A 22,011-nucleotide genomic window follows, 5' to 3' on the forward strand; every position below is an offset into this window, starting at 1 on the left:
TCTGGTGATGGATGGCACATCCAGCAGTCAGTGAGATTGAGAGAAGTGGTTATTGTTTGGGATAACAAGAATGGCATTAGAATAAACATGTTCTGACCTAACAATTATATGAGGATAAAAGGAAAAGAGGCCATTATGGCAGGACAAAAGCTAGGGACCTGTATAAAATGAGAAGAAGAATGATTATAAACAAGTAGATTAAAACAACAAGATCAGACAAGGGTCTTGGTGTAATGTCTTGGGGGAAAGCTGTCTGCTATTTGAGGTCATTAGCTTGTTCTGAAGGTCTTGGATCAGCTGACAACTTCAGAAGATTGGCTGTTTCTGAAGGACCTCTCAGAATTCTCAGTTTGAACCTTGCTGGATTAACTTTTCAGTCATATAGAATTCTGAATTGCTTCCTTAGTTGCAAAATGTGAGCCCTGACTGACTTCCTGGATGTTCACTGTTGTATTTGTTTTTAATAATACCAGATAAGGCTCCTTCCTAGCTCTTACTATAGATGAAATGTTCTTGTTGAAGATGACAAAGAGACTGTGTAGGAAGATGTGGGAACCACAGCATAGTGATCTTGGTGACATGACGGGGTAAAGTACATAAATCCCTTGTAATATTTTGACATGTCAATGTACAGTAGAACAGAGTCTGTTATCAGAGGTGAAATTTGGATGTATAGGCCTTCCAGTTAACAATTCATAGGGGAATAACGTCTGTATCTCTATGAGAATGGACCACATGGCTGCGAAGGCTAGTGGAAGTGGGAGTACCTATCATCAAGGAAGCTCAAGGCTTTCTCAAAGCATTGCTAACCTATTTTTAAGGACACCATTCATTCTTTTAAATTCTCCAGAAGATTGTGGGTGGTACAGACAGTGTAGTTTCTGGTAAATATCACAGATTCTTCTATAAATGAGTTAAAGGGCAATGTCCTACAGTGTTCACACAAAGGGTTTTTCTTGCTCACTTGATATAAAAGTAATTTTGCCTAAGGTTGGAAACATAAAGTAACTTTTAAAGACTCTAAGGGATACAGCTCTTTGCCAAGGAAGTGCTGCAGATCATGCTGAAAATAGACGCATAGTAACTAAAATGCATGTTTAAAAATCAGTTTGACATGGTGTCCCTATCATTCTGAACTACATTCTGATGTGAGACTGCAATACACCAATGGGAATATATTTAAAAAACAGAAATAAATTTTAAAGAGCTGAAAAGGATATTGAGCCTTTGGTTCCGGGCCATATCCTATTTTTATAGGTTTCCAGGGTTGTTGTTGATAGGTAACTCATTCCATAAAAATAACCCTGACTGTCTTTTTTAAGTTTCTCAACTAATGTTGATTTTAGAGAGTAGCCACTTTGCCCATACCATGATGAATAGTTTAATAGAAAAATGCAATTCCCATTTGAAGCCATCTGATGGTTCCAAGAAACTATTTGGGGAGTTCCAGAGATGATCTGAGTCAAGGGTACAACCAGGCTGAGCATGGCAGTGCACACCTGTACACCAGTACCTGGGAGGCTGAAACAGGAGGATGGAAGGCTGAAGACTAGACTCAGCAACTTAGGAAGGCCCTCAGCAACTTAGCGAGACCTTGTTTTAAAGCAAAAAATAAATTAGGGCTGGTGGTGTAGCTCAGAGGTAGAACACTGTTGGGTTCAATTCTTGGTACCATAAAAACAACAACAAACAAACAAACAAACAAACAAACAAACAGTACAACCAGATTTCCTCACTGTTTCTATTTAATGTCAGGAGCTTTATTACTTTGCTTTACATGATGGTGACCACAATACTGGACAATATAAACTTAGGGAGAAAAGGTATATTTTGGCTTACAGTTTCAAAGGTCCAGTCCATGGTCGATGGCTCCAAGACAGAAAAACCATGGTGTCAGGATATAGAGGAGGAAAGTTGCTCAGCTTATGATAGCCAGAAAGCAGAAAGAGAGGAAGGGACCAGAAACAAGGCCACATCCCCATGAACTGCCTTCTGCAGCCACACCTCATCTGCCTATAGTTACCACCCAGTAAATCTATTCAAATTAATAATCCATTAAATCGACTCATCCACTGATGAGATCAGACCCCAATGATTCAATTATTTCACTCCTAAACCTTGCTGCACAGCCAACACATGAACTTTTCTGGGGGAAGTTTTATATTCAAACCATAACAGGGACTAACCATACAATATAATTAATATAATCCTCTAGAACTAAAAGTACTCCTTATGTTGTGCATTGTGATTTGTAGTGTTTGCAGATTTCCATGGGGTAAATATTGTCACCATGGTTAATTTTCTTTTTTCTTCCTTTAAAAAAAATTTTTTTTGTGGTGCTGGGGATTGAACCCAGGGACATTCTATCTCTGAGCAACATTTTCAGTCCTATTTTATTTTGTATTTGAAAGCAGGGTTTTCTAAGTTGCTGAGAGTCTAAGTTGCTGAGGCTGGCTTCAAACCTGTGATCCTCCTATCTCAGCCTCCCAAGTACTGGGATTACAAGCATGCGCCACCATGGTTGGCTTACCATGGCTAATTTCAAGCTACCGGGATAATGTTATTAAAAAAGAGCTGAATTAGAAAGAGATATGCAGAAATATGCCATTCTATTTCGACCATAGTAGTTATGATAAATGAAATAACCTAAAGAGGATAGATGATAGTAAAATAACTAGGAAGTAATGAGTTTTGAGTATTTATTACTTGTGATTTTAATGTCATTAAATGTAAACCTATATAATTTAAAAAGCAGCTAAATTTTAAAACAAGCTCATGAAATTACTGACCACTGCAAAAAGCATCAGTTTTAAGCCAGGTGTGGTGCACATGCTTGTAATCCCAGTGCTTAGGAGACTGAGACAGGAGGATTGTGCAAGTTTAAAGCCAGCCTCAGCTACTTAGTGAGGCTCTCAACAACTTAGGTGAGACCCTGTTTCCAAATAAAATATATAAAAAAATAAGTTTGGGGATATAGCCCAGAGGTAGAAAGCCCCTGGGTTCTATCCCCAGTACCAGAAAACAAAACAACAACAACAACAACAACAACAACAACAAAAATCAGGTCTTGTAATCAAGTGTGAAACCATGCAAATGGGTTCTAGCATAGCACTGGGTGAGGGCAGTGCCAGGAACTAGGGAGAAGACTGCAAGCAAATTGAAGGCAGGAGTCCTGACTTTTTATTTTTCTGTCTTCAGTACTTATCGCTAGGTTGTCCAAAAACCAAAGTAATTAATTCAATGTATTTTTTAATTTTTGGCTCCTGCTATATCCCAATCATTGTTTTAGATGCTTGGGGGGGGGTTTACTGCAGCAAAACAAACAAAAAAGGTTTACATTTACACTTTATATTCATGAGTGGGTGTATAAACAAGCATCTGTCATGTCAGGTGGTATCTGAAAAAGTTTATGTCTAAAAATCCTGTAGTGCAAAGGAGTGGGGCACTGCTATTTTATATGAGGTTGTGAGACAGTAGTAAACGTTGAAATATATGAAGGTAAGGATGGTAGGTTCTGAATTCTGACAGTCTGCTTAGGGCTGAAGCACAAATTCTGCACAAATCACAATCAAACAACAGGATCGGAACACAACCAACTCGGGGCATTTTCTTTCTTAATAAGCCTATAATATTGCACTGGAGTCTTCTCAGTCCTTTTTTAAAAAATTTATTGGTGCATTGTAGTCATTCATCTTAATGGAGTACAAGATGGTAGAGGCATATATGCCTACATATCACTCATTTAGCCCTTCCCCACTTCCCACCCCATTTCCTCCCTCTCCCTCCTCATGTTGAGCTTATGATTGACTTTGATGTTTCTGAATGTACATCATGTACATTAGGGAATTTCCCTCTTCCCTCCTCCCATCACCCCCTTAGGCCTCCTCAGTCCTGCTATACAGATGCAAAGTCCTTTCCTGAAGTCCTAGTCTTCCTAGGTCTCTGGAACGCTGGGGTTTAACCAGGCCAATCAGCAGCAGCGAGGCGGAGCTAACTTCACTACTGCCCCGCCCCTTGAAGCAGGTCGAAGGCGCGGACTCCCGCGCGCATGCTCAAATCCTCTGCGTTCTCCCCGGCGTCTCAGCGGGAGTGCTTTGCGCATGTGCGGAGGCGGAACCTGGTGGTTTGCGTTTGTTTTTGTCCCGGGGCCCTTCCGTACCGTCCAGGCGGCGAGTTGCATTGTGGTTTCGTCGCGTGTCCGGGCGGGCTGCAGGAGCTGTCATGAACCGCGAGAGCTTCGCGGCGGGCGAGCGGTTGGTGTCGCCGGCTTACGTGCGACAGGGCAGCGAGGCCCGCCGCTCGCACGAGCACCTCATTCGGCTGCTTCTGGAGAAGGTACCGAGCTGTCGGTCCCCTCCCGCAGCCGCGCCCCGGTTCCTGAGGCTCCCGCGCGGCCGACGCTCGAGGGTGGACGCGGCCCGATCTGTCGCCCGCCGCGCGCGGTGCCTGGGGTGTGCGTGGTGGGCTTAAGTCCCCGTGTCTCCGTTTTCCTAACGAAGCGAGCCCAAGCCCCGATTAGTTTACTTCTTTTGGTTTGTTTGTTTGGAAAAGGGCAAAGTCCGCCTTTTGGGCTCACTGGGATTCAGGGAACACGTGATGTTTATAAGGCATAGTCCGCTAACTCGAGCCCCGGTGTTTCCGCGGAATTTCTCGGGGCTCGTTCTTGCCAGTTAGTATTGCTGAATTTTAATTTCATTAAAGTTTTGACAACCTCAAGTAATAACACCCTGGTGTGAAGAAGCTGCGTTGAGAAAACAGTGCATTGGTTTTTATTTACTCTAAGTTAATTATTATTATTTTTTTTGTGATACTGGGGATGGAACCCAGTAGCTTTCTACCTCTGGGCGACACTCCCAGACCTATTTTATATTTTATGTGCAAACAGAGTCTTAAGTTGCTGAGAGCCTCACTTAAGTAGCTGAGGCTGGCTTTGAACTTGCGTGATCCTCCTGTCTCAGCCTCCCAAGTACTGGGATCACAAGCCTTCGCCACCACAGTCGGCTTAAGTTAATTTAGATATTGAAAAATTTCAAGTAAACCTCAGGGCGTGCCTTTATCATCACATCTAGCAATTTGCAGATGTAATCAAGTACAACACGAATGTTTTGCCAATTTGAGGTTTCTTCATAGTGCTGCACTTGTGTTTCAATTTTAGAAAGCAAGGAGCATGGCAAAATATACATTAAAAAGGTTTTAGGTACATTGTTGTAGAGTTTACATCGTTTAGAGAAAGGCGGATTTCTTGGATATAATTATGTTTTGTTTTGTTTTTTTTTAAAGGGCAAGTGTCCAGAGGATGGCTGGGATGAAAGTACACTTGAACTCTTTTTACATGAACTTGCGATCATGGATAGCAACAATTTCTTGGGCAATTGTGGTGTGGGAGAAAGAGAAGGCAGAGTGATATCTGCGATAGTTGCTCGTCGTCATTACAGGTATTTTTTTTAATTAGATGGGGGTTGAACCCATGGACATTCTGCTTCTGGGCTACAACCCCAGACATTTTTATTTCTTATTTTGAAATAGGGTCTCAGCTAAGTTGCTGAGGATGGCTTTGAACCTGCTGTCCTCCTGTTAGCCTCCCAAGTACCAGGATTACAGGCATGTTGCCACCACACCAAGTAGTATTCATCTTATTAAATTGTAAATTGTCTTATTTAGAAACCATTTCTTATTCAGATTGGCATGGAAACTGAATTCAACAGGGAGATGAATCAAATTATCTGAGCAGATGCTTTTCAAATACAATTGAGTAGAAGTTGTTTTTTTTTTTTTTTCTTGGTGGTACTGGGGTTCCTGGAAACCCTTCTACTTTCGGGCTACATTCCCAGACCTATTTTATACTTTTTATTTGGAAACGGTCTCTTAAGCCAGGGCAGCTGGCTTTGAACTGGCGTGATCCTTCTGTCTCCACCTCCCAAGCGTGGGTAATAGAAGCGTGTGCCACCATGCCCGGCAAGTAGAAGTTTTAATATGTGATGGTTAGCTTGTCTGGTTCTGTGTGGTTAACAGCTCAAGATTTGTATGCTTTTTTTTTTTTTTTTCCATACGCTATACCTGGGATTGAACTCAAGGGCAGTCTACCTCCAACCTACACCCTAAGCCCTATTTTTTTTTTTTTTAATTCTTTATTTTGAAACAGGGTCTCACTAAATAGGGAACTGCTTCACTAAGTAGCTGAGGGTGTCCACAAACTGCAATTCTCTTGTCTCAGCTTCCCGAGTACTGGGATTACAAGCATGAGCCATCGTTCCAGGCTTTAAGCTATATATTCTGATAAGAATGTTTAACAACCTATTTGGTTGTATGAGTTTAAAATACATTAGGGTTGCATATAGTTTTTCGTATTTCTTGTCTAACATTCCAGGTTTTGTTGAAGGATAATTTTTAGAACTTTAAAACATTGTTCATCTGTATCTAAGCTGAATCCCATTTTATAAGTACCTCTTTGTTGCAGTAGGTATAGGGAAAGGTGTAGTAAATTATTAAGTCACTTTTTTATTATTTCAGGAAGCGTTTTCATCAGTTCTGATAACTATTGATAGTGATTCTAAATATGATCATTTATTTCTGTCTTCCAACCATCCTGTAAGATATTATATAAACTCTTAAAAGCTCTTGTCTTCCATGATTTTAAATCATGATAAAATTTTTCTAGACACTATATGTTTTTATTTTAATCAAAATGGTGGCAGTTAGAAGTAAGGATAATAAATGTATAAACTGGATGAAGCCAGGCATAGTGGCGCACACATGCAATCTCAGTACTTGGAAGGCTGAGACAGGAGGACTGTAGGTTTGAGGATGGCTTCAGCAACATTGTGAGACTCTCAGCAAACTAGAGAAACCCTGCTTCAAAACAAAAAGAGAGCTGGGGGTTTGGCTGAGAGTAGAATGCCCCTGAGTTCAGTCTCTAGAACAATGAGTAAATAAACAAACTGGATGAAGATTTCACATTTATCAATGACCTGAAACAATAAGATGTACAATAAAATTTTGTTCATGGATTTTTTTCCCCTTGCAGTACTGGGAATGGAACCCAGGGGTATTCTATCCTCAAGCTACACCCCCTGCCCTGTTTTTTATTCTTTATTTTCAAACAAGGTCTCAGTAAGTTGCAGAAGGCCTCACTAAATAGCTGGCGCTGTCCATCAACCTCAATCCTCCTGTCTCAGCCTCCCAAGTACTGGGATTACAAGTGTGTGCCACCATGCCTGGCTTGTTCATGAAGTTTTGATAGTAATGAAGTGCAACACGACTATTCTGTAATTCATTATACAGAATTTCTAATCTATATGACCATAATTATTTCAGATTACAAAAGGACTTTTTATTTTAAAAAGTGTTTAAGCTGGACATGGTGGTGCTTCTTATAATACCAGTACTTGGGAGGCTAAGTCAGGAGGATCATGGGTTCAACAGCCAGCCTCAGCTACTTAGTGAAGCTCTCTGCAATTGTTCAAAATAAAGAATAAAAAATAGGGCTGGGGGTGTAGCTTGGAGGTAGAATGCTCCTGAGTTCAATCTCCAGTACCGCAAAATATAAAAAGTATTTAATGGTGTCAGACATGGAGTCATATACCTGTAATTCCAGTACTTGGGTGGTCTAGGTAGGAGGATTGCGGGTTCCAGGCCAGTGTGTAGTTGCTTAGCAAGACTTTGTTTCAAAATAAAAAATAAAAAGGGCTGGGTGTCTAGCTCAGTGGTAGAATGCCTCTTAGTTCAATCCCTAGTAACACACACACACACACACACACACACACACACACACACCCCACTATCTTTAAATAGTGTATAACACTATCTAATTTAAAGTGAGTGGATTAACACTAATTTTCTGGATGCATATATTTCTTTTAGATTTGGGTGATTTTTGAAACATCAGCTCATCCCCATTGGAACTTAATCCACTACTCTGATTAGGGGAAAAGGGAAGAAAAAGAATTTAGTGATGCCTATATTTTAATTTACTATTGTTGCCTAAAAAACCACCGCAGAACTTAATGACTTAAACAGTCATTTGTTATTATTTCTCATAGTTCTGTGTGCTCACAGAACAGTTAGCAGGGTAAGTGCTGTTTCAAGTCTCTGGTGCAGATGTGGTTAGATGCTGGCTGAGAGTGTAGCCATCTGAAGGCTTAAGTGGGCACTTTATTCAAGAAGACCCACTCAGTGTGGGTCTTCTTTACAGCTTGGGCTCCTTCCAGCAGGTCAGCTGGATTTTGAAATTAAGTACGTTAAGAGTAAGTGCTTCAGGAGGCCTGGTGGGAACTTTAGGGCTACTTATACCCTAGCTTCGAGGTGCTAGACAGTCACTGCTACTAAATCCTTCCTGGCCAGGCAAGTCACGAAGGCTCACCTAGCTTTGGGAGAAAAATTAGACTGTATCTCTTGATGTGGGCATCAGTAGAAAAGGAATTGATGGTGGCCATCTTTGGAGACTGGCTGCTACAGCATAATTGATAAAGTTGCTTCAGGATATTTTCACATTATTAATAGTCTATGAAATCCATATACTACAGCCAAATATTGCGTCTGGTGATTGTATTTGAATACTTACATATTGGCTCACTTAGAACACTGGATGTATTTGTTGTCTTTGGCCCATTTTTTCCTTAGGTTCATTCATGGAATTGGACGGTCAGGTGATATTTCTGCTGTGCAACCCAAAGCTGCAGGCTCTAGTCTTTTGAACAAAATTACCAATTCTTTGGTCCTGGACATCATAAAGTTGGCTGGTATGTACCATACCAATCTAAGTCATTTGGTGACCAGACAACACACTTTTGCCTAATTTCTTTTATAAATGCCACTTTCCAGAAAGAACAGGACTGGTTTTTAAAAGGCTACACATATAAAAGGCATTATAAAAGATAATAAATTTTTTTAAAAAGTGTTACAGAATAAGAAAATCAGAGCCATACCCTAAAGGATAAATTTGACATTGATCTTCCTGAGAATGAGTGCAGAAAAAGAAACATTCAGGTTACAATTCTTACCTTTTCACAAAAGAAATATACTAATATCTAGAATATACAAAAAAGTTAAAAAACTTAACACTAAAAAAATGTCCTCAATCAACAATTGGCAAATGAACTGAATTGACACTTCTTAAAAGAAGAAATGCAAATGGCCAATAAATATATGGAAACATATTGAATATCATTAGCTATCAGGGAAATGTAAATCAAAACTGTAATAAGTTTCATCTAACTCCAGTTAGGATGGCAGTCATCAAGAATACAAACAATGAACTGGGCATGATGGCGCACGCTTGTAATCCTTGTGCTTGGGAGGCGGAGGCAGGAACATTGCACAGGTTAGAAGCCAGCCTCGCTGGCTTAAGAGGCCATGTTTCCAAATAAAATATAAAATAGGTCTGGGAGTGTAGCCTGGAGGTAGAAGGGTTCCATCCCCAGTACCGCCAAAAAAAAAAGGATACAAACAATGATAAATGCTGGTAAGGATGTGGGGAAATAGAAATAGGAACTCTTATACACTGTTAGTGGGAATGAAAATTAGCACAACTTATATGGACATCAGTATGGAAATTCCTCAAAAGACTAGGACTAGAACACTGAATGACTCAGGTATACTGCTCCTTGGTATCTTTACAAGGAATTGAAATTGGAATACTATAGTGTGTTATGTCATTGTCAACATGATTTACATTATGATGTGAGACTCTAATGCACCAATTAAAGCACATTACAAAAAAAAAAGAATAGTGATAACATGCATATACATGCTTATAGCAGCACAATTAACAGTAGCCAAGTTATGGAACCAACCTAGGTGTCAGTCAACAGACAAATAATAGATAAAGAAAACATGGTCTATACACACAATAGATTTTACTCACCCATAAAGAACAAAATTTTCTAAGTTGAAGGAAAATGGATGGAACTAGAGAATATAGTAAGATCAGCCAGCCTCAGGAAGTTAAGAATCATTATGTTTTCTCTCATATGTGGAAGTCAGCTATATGAGGCTAGAGAGCAGTCGAAGTGTGTAGGGGGTGGGGGAAAGAGCAGGGGAAGGGAAGAAAGAGGCTTGATGAAGGAAGCAGTTCAAATAGCGCCATGTCCACATGTGAAGGTATCACCTCCAGCACCACTAATATATGGGTATATTTTTGTATGACTTTGAACCTCACTGTGATGTATAATTACATTGTACCAATATAAGTATATTAAAAAGGAGAAAATCCCATTTCTCAACATGGATGCTATGTTTTTCATGAGATAACTAATTTTTGTCTTCTTATTTGTAGGTGTCCGTACAGTGTCCAGTTGCTTTGTAGTTCCTATGGCAACTGGAATGAGTCTAACTTTGTGTTTCTTAACATTACGACACAAAAGACCAAAGGCAAAGTACATCATATGGCCACGAATAGACCAGAAGTCCTGTTTTAAATCCATGATCACTGCAGGTAAGAAAAAAAAGTGGCACATGTAGTGTTTTATATATCTCAATAAAAAATTCAAAAATTTTGTATAGAGATAAATAAAAGTCAAATCTGAGCTGGGCATGGTGGTACATGCCTATAATCTCAGTACTTGGGAGGCTGAGACAGAAGGATCACACATTCAAGACCAGCCCCAGAAACGTAGGAAGACTCTAAGCAAACTAGTAAGATACTGTTTCAAAACAAAAAATTAAGAAGGGATAGGGGGTACAGCTTGGAGGTAGAGTGCTTCTGGGTTCAGTTCCTTGTACCCCCCAAATTGTTTTGTATTTCTTTTTTAAAATTGATCAAGTGTACTTAACATAAAATTTAGTGTATAACTTTATACAACTTTTAAGTTTATGGATACTTAAATATTTATCTTTGCTGGGTGTAGGGTAGCATACATATAATACCAGCACTTGGGAGGCTGAGATAGGAGGATCTCAAGTTTGAGGACAGCCTCAGCAGTTACACTCATTAATTGAGGGAGACCCTGTTTCAAAATAAAATAAAATAAAATAGATAAATAGGGCTGGAGGTGTAGTTTGTAGGTAGAATGCCCTTAGGTTCAACCCTAGTACCCCCTACCTAAGAAAATTACCATTAAAAGTTAAGTAATTATTTGTGAGAGGATCTTTAATTATGGCTGGTTAATTCTATTTCCATTGGAAATTTAAAGAAATTTTTACATTTAAATTTCAGAGGGCTCTGGTGAGCTACGAGATGGTCCAGTGATCCTCAGCCTACTGAAATAAATTACAGTTTCTTTAGATGTAAAACATTGGTGATTGTGATTTGTTTCAGTACTTGGATTACATTATTATTCATGTCCATCTCTGAAATAAAATGAATTCTAAAGTAAAACTGAAATATTGCCAGAGAATGTGCAGACTTTTCTGTGGGTTGGAATTGAACTGGACTACTGATCCTTTCTGTTATCAATGTCTTGTGTTATTACTTGTATAGATATCTATTTAACATTTGTCTCCCTTACTTTCCAGAATTATTCTTTCTTGTCATATCAAAGTGTTAAAGAGATTTGTAGTCCTAATTAGCTAGTTGTCCCTCACATTATTTTGTCCTGCCTTTGACTAATGGGAATATTGAGCTGGGTCTCTCTTACCAGAGGAAGGCTCATCAATCAAAATAAATATTTAGCGTTCTGTGTGGAATAGCCCTGCTTCCTGGAGTGCCAGGATCGTCCTTTATTTTAGCTCACACTGACATGTAGATTTCTGATTGCTGGTTAGGTTTTGAGCCCGTGGTGATAGAAAACGTTTTGGAAGGCGATGAGCTGCGCACAGACCTGAAAGCAGTGGAGGCTAAAGTCCAGGAACTTGGGCCCGATAACATTCTCTGTGTTCACTCTACTACGTCCTGTTTTGCTCCAAGGGTGCCTGATAGGTAAATGGTTTGTGGATACTGGCCTTTAGGTGATCATCAGTCTTTTAAATAAAATGCTGTATACTAGTTCTCAAATACGCTTACATAACATTTGGTAGTAAATAGTGAGTGGACAGTCCTAACACGATGGATCGACCTGGTAGGGGAATAGCATAATGGCTTGGGAAAATAAAAACAGCTAGTATGGAGTGGAGATCCCTGTATCACCTGAATAGATTGCAGAGCAAATGTTTTCTTGCCTTCCTCCCTTTTTACTTTTTCTTCAGTGCAAGAGATCTCATTCAGGGCCTTGAGCATGTTAGGCAAGCACTCTTACCACTGAGCTACATCTCAGCCCTCTTTATTTTATTTTGAGACAGGATCTTGCTAGGTTTCCCATGCTGCCCTTGAACAGCATGGCCTTTGGAGTAGGTGGGGTTATAGGCTTGTACCACCATCCCCTGCCTGTTTTCTTGCTCTTTGTCCCGCTCCCAATCTCCTAGCATCCCTAGCATCTTTTTTTTTCCCATTGTTTAGAAAAAGAATTGAACTTTCTTTTCTAAGCTAAATGCTTTATTCAGTTGTCTTTATTTCTATCTTTTTTTCTTTGACCTTACAGTTAGTTTTGAAGTACGAGTATTAACAGATTTTAAATAGAAAGTTTTAGTATTATTTACTTTCCTTAGAATTTCTTTTAATTTGAAGCTTAACTCAGATGTATGCTAGGTGTTAATAGCACTTGTCTTCTAGTTGAGGATAATATAAATATTTAAGAAAATGAAATCAAAAGACAAAAAAAATCAAATAGTTTTCTAAAGGTTAGCCACAAGTTTTTTATTCTGAAAATGTAATAGTGCTTTAGTCTATTAATACAGATTTTTTTTTTTTTTTTTTTTTTTTTTGGTGGTACTGGGGTTCCTGGAAGCCCTTCTACCTCCGGGCTACACTCCCAGACCTATTTTTACATTTTATATTTGGAAACAGGGTCTCCTAAGCCAGCATGCGCGGCTGGCTTCGAACCTGTGCAATTCTCCTGTCTCTGCCTCCCCAGTGCGGGGATTACAAGCGTGCACGCCCGGCGATTTTTGTTTTTGACAGAAGCTATTTTTCATTTTAAGATTTTGAACAGAAGTGCTAATTTGTAAGAACTAAATTGACTTTGGACTCTTTTGCATCAGATTATACCTTGGTTTTCATAGAATTACGTTATTTAGAATGATGAGTGTATGTTAGCTTTTATTATGGACAGGTTTTAAGAGACAATTTGAAAACTGCTTTTGATCTGGGCATATTGGCACACTCTAATAATCCCAATATTTGGGAGGCTGAGACAGGAGGATCTCAGGTTTAAGGGCAGCCTCAGCTACTAAGTGAGGCCCCTCTGTAATTTAGTGAAACCCTGTTTCAAAATAAATTACAAAGTATAGGGCTGGGGTTATAGATTGGAGGTAGAATGCCCCTGGATTACACTCCCAGTACCGCAAAACAACAACAAACAAAAAAACAAAAAACCCTGTGCTTTTGAAAATTTAATTTGTTACATTCATGAACCTGTGAATTCTGTCTTAAGATTATATTGCATATACTTTAGTGATTAATTATTTACTTACCAATTATTTAAAATTTATATTGAAATTTTAAATAAACATGTCTTCTATTCTTCAGTAGTTTTGATATCTGGAAAAATTTTAATGTGATAAACTTAGATCACAGGGGGAAAGGGGAAGTGGGGGAGAGGGCACTGAACACAGTCTGAATGTATGCCATTGTCAGTATGAGCCACATATAATTTAAAAAGTTAAAAATAAACATAAATCACATGTCCAAAACCCCTAGATAGATATTTGTATTAGTTGAATTATTTATCTTGGGGAGAGTTCTGTTTTTGTTTTGACTATGGCTTTTCAATGTTTACAGTATGTCTGACATAGTATTAAGTGTTTTACATATACTGTTAGGAAAAAAATCATAAATGTTTTTATCAGTCAACACAGTTCTTATTTGCTGCTTTTTGGTAGTACTGTATAATAATGTTTCTGTAAGAGGGATGTTTAGTAAAATCGTGATGCCCAGTTAGTAATATGTTTGAATTTTTGATTTTATTACATTTGAAACCTACATTTTGATTCTTTTATATTAAGCATAGCGTAATTCCTTTAAAATATTAACTTTAATGGATAGAACATATATTTTGTTTTTATTAGTTAACTGGAAATCTACTTAAAAGAAATGTTAAAAGAAAGATATCATTTCTTCTGACAAACACCTTAAATGAGCTTCTAAGTCAGAATACAGTGTGATTCACATGGGAAGTATTTTTATGCTTCCCCTTGCCTTTTATTGAATACTTTTTATATACATCCTAACTGATTATTTCACATTATTTAAGACTACTCACAAGTGATTTTTTAAAAATGGAACTTCATTATTATGGTATGTTATTTAAGTAAGTTCTTTATTAAATAGGAATGCTTTCACTAGATCACACACATATGAAAGTACCTTTTATCTTGTAAAGAAAATGTGTGTATCTGAGATTTTGTTAAAAACATCATCAGATTAAATAACAAAGGAATTTCTGTATTGATTTGTGAAACTCATGAAAATGGATGAGTTTTTAATTCATGGGACTTTAAGGAAATAAATTGAAAACTTCTGACAGAGGAATACAATAATCTTATTTCTATTATAATTTAAGCACGTCTACTGAAAAAAGAAAAATTGTACCATGCATAGTTTGGTAATAAAACCATAATGTACATTTGAAATGCATCCTTTTGGAAAGAACTTTTCATTATAAAAATGCTTTGCTTTCAATTTCTTTTATATTGTGAAAGAAAACCTCCTCAAAATTAATTTTATTAAACCATAAGAATTAGTTTTAGTTTCAGAGTGAGAATGTGAAGACAGTCTATTACAGATGACCTTATTCATAAGTAGTATTTGGTTTTATGAAGGAACCTCTGTTTATTATGTTTTGAGATTTATTACCTTTTCATAAAACTAGATTCTGAAATTGTCTTAATTTGAGAGGTGTAAAATGAAAAAGTAAGAAGATTTAAAGCCAGCTATTTAAGATTATATAGTATCCAAGTTGTTGGAAAATGTCACTTATTTTGGTACTGAAATATTTTAATGTTCTATATTTTAACACATTAAAGTCCATTTTAAAATGCATTTTTATTTTATGGGATGTTTAGTTTGAGATTTCTTAAGATTTTTGGATATGCTAATTATTTTGCATATGATACTTTCAGCATGATGATCAAGCCAAAGCATTTAAAAGAGCCTAGCCTTCTGAGGGGTCATTTTAAATAACCTCTCTTTGTCAGTAGGAAAAATTTAAAAGTTACTGTCTACATACATTTTTATAAATACATTTTTCTTATTTGTTGGTAATTTAATTTAATTTAAAAGCTTTTTTAGATTTTTATAAGAAAGTGCTTGCTATGAATTTCCAAGCTATTGTATTTTATGCTAAGATAGTGCAGAAGAAATGTCAGTTCATCCATCGTATTCTCTCACCTCCCCGTGTACAGGAAGGTTGACTGTTTAAATTAAAACAGGAAAACTTTCCACATTGTGATTTATAAGACACAGTGTATGTCTTTCTGCTTAATATTCATGTTTATAGATTAGAAGAACTGGCTGTGATTTGTGCTAATTATGACATTCCACATATAGTCAACAATGCTTACGGAGTACAGTCTTCAAAGTGCATGCACCTCATTCAGCAGGTAAGAGAGTTTAAAAAGATATGTCAGAAAGTAGATTGTAACATATTATGGGATTATTACCTTTTCTCAACACCTAATATAGTAAAAACAATTATCTAGCGCTCTACTTCAGTGAGCATTAGAAACTTGTATTCAGTATTCTCTCAGCAAAAGTCATTGTTCTTTGGTAGAATGGTGGGAATTGGACATCAGCTTTAGTTGTCAAGAATCAACCTAGAAATATTTAAATAGAGATTCTGAACTTTCTGAGAATATTTCTCTACTAGGATCCTTATTTTTCTAATATATTAGATTATAGTATTTAAAAAACTGTATTGGCATCCGGGAAGCTGAGACCGGAGGATCGTGGTTTGCGGACAGCCTCAGCTACCTAGTGAGGCCCTCTGTAACTTAGACCCGGTTTTAAAATAAAGAATAAAAAATAGGGCAGGGGGTTTAGCTAGGAGGTCGAATGCCCCTGGGTTCCACCCCCAGACCTGCAAAAAACCCCAAACAAACAACTGTATTGATAAATATATGTCAGGAAGCATTTAACCTTATTATCTTAGATTGGAAATAATTTATAAACATTCTAGCATATAACTATGGAGTTGGCAGAGGTGTGTGTGTGTGTGTGTGTGTGTGTGTGTGTGTGTGTTTGTGTGTGTGTGTTTTGTGGTACTGGGGATTGAATCTAGGGGGCTTTACCACTGATCTACATCACCAGCCCTTTTTAAAATTTTTAATTTTAAGATAACCGGTTAGTGAGGGTGGCCTAAAGCATGTGATCCTCCCTCAGCCTCTGAGTAGCTGAGATGACAGGTGTGTGCCATGGTACCCTGCATTGTTTTTGTTTTTGTTTTTTTGGTGGTACTGGGGTTCCTGGAAACCCTTCTACCTCTGGGCTATACACCCAGACCTATTTTTATACTTTTTAAAATTTTTATTTGGAAACAAGGTCTCTTAAGCCAGCACAGCTGGCTTCGAGCCTGAGCGATCCTCCTGTCTTTGCCTCCCAAGCGCGGGGATTACAAGCTTGCGCCACCATGCCCGGCCCATTTTTTTGTTTTTAATACAAGCAGTAGCTAGATCCTGGTCACGTGTTTTAGGTTCTAATTTTGAAAATATGCCTGTTTCCCACGCCACTCCAAAAAAGAGTCAGATCTTTGGCCTACAGGGCTGTGTGTGGTCAGGCCATGAGTTCCTTCTCATCAGCTCTGCTCCAGCCGTCCATGCTGCCTTTTCGTGTGCCACAGGCGAGGCTACTCCAGGTTTTGGGCATTCCTGTTTCTGGGCTGCTCTTCTAGAGCATTGCCTGACTTCCTCCCAAACTTTGTTGAGGTCAGTGAGGCTTCCTCAGATGCCCTGTCTAAAATAACAATATTTTATGAGCTAATGTTTTCTATCTGTTTTCCAGTTTTACCATATTCATTGATTTCAAGGTGCATAGTTTTCCACATTATGAGATCTCTGAAATTGCAGTGCCTTATGATCAGTGATGTCTTACAATGTTAATTGTCAGTAGTTTTTTTTAACCTAGAGATATGTAAAATAATGATGCTTCTTAAAACCGATGACCCCATGCTATTTTTCCTCCATAGCACTCAATCACCAACTGATTCACTATCTAGTTATTGATAGTAATTAGAATTAAGTTTCTTTAGGGTTAGAATTTTGTTTTGTTTACTCTTATGCCCTGTAAGGACAGTGCTTAGTACATAATTGCTATTCAAAAACCAGTTACTAAAAGAGTGAATAGTTAAACATGCTTTTTTATCTGTATATGATAAGGGTTATATAATCTGTATGCATAATTACATTAATACACATATTTAGTTTTGGTAAATGTGACTTCTGTTATGTATACATAAATTATTCACAAATTATCCATGACCTTCTCCAACATGGTGAATACACTAAAGCCTAGTAATTTTTTTTTTAGTGTTTTGCATGTAATAGTTTCATCTCCAATATTAATGTGGTTAATATTGCTAGTTTAATCTCTACTCAGAGTTTGTATCAGGATGTCATTGACCACAACTAATAGAAACTCAACTCAAGTGGCTTAACCAATGTGGACGTGGATTAGTTTTGGTAACCTGAGTCCAGAGGTGGAGTGACTTGTAGCTAGAAATCTTGAGAAACATTTTTTTTCCTTCCCCTTTGCTCCTCCTCAAGTTTTAGTAATCTCATTTGTTTTGAAATTCAGATACAGTAGCATCACTACAAGTCTAGAAAAGTGAGGAAGGAGTAGGTCGTTTGAGTGTGTTACCCTAACAAGTGCCTTTAATAATTTGTATATCCACATTTTCCTCTTTTTATATATATATGTGTTACTTTTTTAGGGTTATAATCACTGTGTTACCTTTCTATACTCTTCACATACCTGTGGTGTCTTCATAATCATTTCAGTGTTTCTTAACATTTACTCTGATGTTATTTACTTAATGTTCAAGTGCTCAGTGTTTTGGTACTTACAACATATTTTTGAATACTAGAAAATTTGTTGGCATACTTGAAGAGATTAAGTCTAAAAGGAATTGAGCTCTAGACTATCATGTGAAAAGTGCCCTTAGAGTTGAAAATCATAATGCCCTGTTTGTTAACACCTTTTTGCATGCATGACGTATTTTACTGAAAATTTAGCCAGAAACTAAAACTATAAGATGGGTGAATTTTTAAAATGCAGATATTGTTTTGTTGTAGGTATATTACCTTCTGAAATTGGCAATTTTTTTTTTAAAAAAAGAGTATTGCATAGACATTCTATTTCCCCCAAATTTGCTTTCATGAGAAAAGGTTGTGACACTATTTGTTTAAACCAAATAAATACATGGATCTTGAGTGCTGGTTGTTGTTTCATGACATTCTAAATAATTAAAGTTAGCTTTAATTTATCTCAGTAGTTCTTACTGGTAATGCATACCATTTGCTGAGTACCCACCATATGTATTAGGCATATTGCTAGGCTTTTAAGATTTTTTTAACTTAATCCCAACAATTTAAGGTGTACTTTCTATTGTTTCCACTCTCTACATGAAGAAACAAACTCAGTGGGGTTAAGTGACTTGTTCAAAGTCCCATAGCTGCAAAATAGCCCATCTAGCTCAGTGTGACTCCAGAGCCCCACATTTTCTTTTAAAAAACAAAGCACTAAAACTGCAAGTCTTTTCTTGAGAAAATAATATTGCAATAATTAAGCAAGCAGTGAAGAAAGAGCTATACCTAAAATGTTAAAGTTTTTCTTTTGGGAGGTGCCTCAGAATGGCTTAATTATGAGCAGATAGACTATTCTCGTATGTACTTGCAGTCTCAAGAAGTATATGTCTGTTTATATTTACTAAATGACCAATTTGGGAGACTTATAGAATGTGAAAGTAAGACAGATTAATAGAGAGGAATGTAGCAGAATTATAATAATATACATATAGAATCCATTCTTTAGACTGTATTGTAAAGCTCCAGAAGTGTGGGAAGCAGCAGCTTTAGTTACTGAGAATTTGAGGGGTCCGGCCTAGTGGCACATGTCTGTAATCTCAGTACTTGGGAGGACAGGAGGATCACAGGTTGAAGACCAGCCTCAGCAGCATACCCCTTTCAAAACAAAACAACAACAACAAAGGGCTGGGGATGTAGCTCAGAGGTAAAATGCCCCTGGGTTGAATCCCTAGTACCTCCCCCCAACACACAGGAACTGAGAGAAATAAATGTAATTGCTACTTATTCACAGATCTAATCGTCAGTTAATCCAGCAACTGTTCACTGGGTTTCCACTGGTGGTCCAGGCCTTAGGGTATGTGCTGGAGGTGCAGTTGCGAATACATCAGAATCCTTACCTCATGGGGCATTCTCATTTAGGAAGCAGGTCTTGATAACTGCTCCTGTATTTGGGAGGGAGGAGTGTCTAATCTGACAGTGTCTAATCTGCGGGAGAGCGGCTTCAAAGAGTGACCTTCGACCAGAGACCTAACTGATGTGAAAGAGTGAATTCTGTGTAGGATACGAGAAAATGAGAGTTAAGGGGCTCCAGGCCTTTGGCCTGAGTAACTGGAAGAGAGCAAGTGTCATAGGAATAATATTTCATCTTTTGAACATGGCCTTTTCATCTAGCTTCTAGCCCGTACTGTGTCATTGATTGCTTGGGTATCCTGCAGTAAGGCGTTCTAACTGCCTGGATTTGAATTCCAGCTGATCTTGGGCATATCACTGTAATTCAGTTGTGCCTTAATTTTGCCATCTGTGAAATAGGTGTCATAGTAGCATCTACCTCATGTAGGTATTGTGAGATTTCAATGCAATTTGAATGTAAAGTGCTTAGGACAGTGCTTGACACCCAGTAAGCACTCCATAGGTTCTGGAAGTGATTATAATGTGAACATTGTTTGTTTTATTAACTGCTGTCATCCCCAGAACCTAAAACAGTGTGTGCCATGGATAGGTGTTCTCGTGTCTGCATACGCTGACTCATGGCTGCCCTGTACTTCAGACCCGGCTCCTGGGTTTCCTGTTCCACCTTAGCAATCCTGTCCTCCTGGTGTTGTTTCCTCTCCTGACTGGAGAACCTGTGATGTTAATGGGGGAATGAGGTCACTGTTCCATTCCTGAGGTTGGGTCTGGCCTGCTTTTTTGCTTGCCACCAAGAGTGCTGCCTTTTGAATTCTGTGCTTTAGTGATGAAAGGGATCTAGCAAAGTCTGCTGCACTGATCCCTTTCTGAGAATCCCTGCTCCCGGTTGACGTTCCTGTTTCTCTCGAGAAGCCTTGGACGGTACTTGAATGTTAATAAAACGGCATCTCTGATTGTGCGCTTCATTTTTACATGCTGCTGCTTGCCGTGTTTTTCAGTTATTTATTCTCTGAGTCATACCTGCCTCGCTCTGTTTTCCTTTGATTGTAGTTTATTAGGGAATTAAGGAGTAACTGGGAAGGGAAGGCCCAGGCAGTCCCCTGATGACCTCTGAGCCGTCTGCCCCCTTCCCTGCCTCTGCTGTCTCCACCTGTTGCCTGGTCTGCGCTCTTAGATTAGGCCAGCTATCTGCGCCTTCCATTCTCCCTGAGATATGGGGATGGAGAGAAAGTGTGAAAATGAAGGTCAAATGTGTTATAATATTAATGGGAATGTAGATTGTGAACACAGATTGAAAATCTGTGGGTACAGATAGAGAAAAAAATGATCTTAGTTGAAATTTAGATAGTATCTCTATTTTTAAGAGGAGAAAATTGAAACACATTAAACAGAAGGTCAAAGACTATGTTGGATGGGGACCAGAACTTAGTTTTACATTTCCAGTAGGGAAGTATTCAATTTTCACCAGGATATTAGAGTTTCATTTGAAAATCATTTGCAGTGGAATGAGATCATCTAAGATTATAATATTAGGGAGTCTGAGTTATATAGAAACATTGCTTTTGGAATTGCCAAGAGTATACAAATAAAGTTTCCATTAGTTGATGTTAAAAATAAAATTGTGCTCTTCTTTTTTGTTTTCTGAGCAGTAGTAGAAGCAGAGCTTGTTGCTTAAAGTGGTCATAAAGGTATTAAATTGTCCAAGCATCAACGAGAGGCACTTAAATGCTAACTAACTATTGGGCAGCTTGGGTGGTTATACTCCATTAGATTATAGTGGCCACTCTTGAATTCACAGAGACTGTTTAAACTGCTTAATAATTGTAGGACCCAGTGTAGGCATTTATTGTGAAGTAAAGGATTCACATAAGAAGCATGGGAGGGATCCATTCTCTCTTACCCAGTTTTTTTGTTTTTTGTTTTGGTAGTAGGGACTGAACCTGGGGGCATGCTACCTCTGAGCTATACCTCCAGCTCTTTTTAAATTTTGTTTTTTGAAATAGCGTCTTGCTAGGTTGCCGAGAGCCTCCCTGTGCTGCTTAGGCTGGTCTTGGGCCTGTGATCCTCCTGTCTCAGTCTCCCAAATATTGGGATTACAGGTTTGCCCAGGCCCCTTACCCAGTTTTAAGATGTAAAGCTGTGTTTCAGTAAAATTCTCACCTGAGCTAATGAAAAAACTTGCCTGCTTCACAAGGTTGTAAAGATTGAATGATTAATGTGTGAAAGCAGTTGTAAACTATAATAAAATGCTATTACACTTTAAGAGAACACCATTTAAAAACATGGTTCAGGGGGTTGGGGACGTAGCTTAGTGATAAAGCATTTGCCTAGCATGCTTGAGGCTATGGGTTTGATCACCAGCAACACACACACGTACCCACATATATACCCCCATACACACACATACACACACACAACTTGGCTAAACACTTAAATATATTTTAGTGGCACTATTACAGACAGTAAAGATCTTTGATCTATGTTTTATTTCCATGCATTGGTTTAATGGTATTTTTAAAATTAAGGTATAATTGTTTATGTTTACGAAGTAATGTATGATGCCTTAAATATATGTATGTGTTGTGAAATAGTTAAATCAAGATAAGTAAGGTAGCT

The 22,011-nt window shown here is 38.1% G+C and overlaps 1 protein-coding gene across 1 annotated transcript in view; it reads left to right on the forward strand.

The window, feature by feature from the left end:
• Positions 1-4,221: 4,221 nt before the first annotated feature.
• Positions 4,222-22,011, forward strand: part of SEPSECS (Sep (O-phosphoserine) tRNA:Sec (selenocysteine) tRNA synthase) — a gene marked incomplete at both ends in the record, with an annotated part of 37,287 nt that continues 19,497 nt past the window's right edge. Inside the window, 6 exons of the mRNA XM_080697968.1 lie at positions 4,222-4,335; positions 5,281-5,435; positions 8,620-8,738; positions 10,274-10,432; positions 11,701-11,854; positions 15,468-15,570. Of these exons, the coding sequence (XP_080554094.1) occupies positions 4,222-4,335; positions 5,281-5,435; positions 8,620-8,738; positions 10,274-10,432; positions 11,701-11,854; positions 15,468-15,570 (804 nt within the window). The remainder of the gene's footprint in view (positions 4,336-5,280; positions 5,436-8,619; positions 8,739-10,273; positions 10,433-11,700; positions 11,855-15,467; positions 15,571-22,011) is intronic.

This window comes from Muscardinus avellanarius, assembly GCF_963383645.1.
Source record: "Muscardinus avellanarius genome assembly, chromosome: 6".
Lineage (NCBI taxonomy): Eukaryota > Metazoa > Chordata > Mammalia > Rodentia > Gliridae > Muscardinus > Muscardinus avellanarius.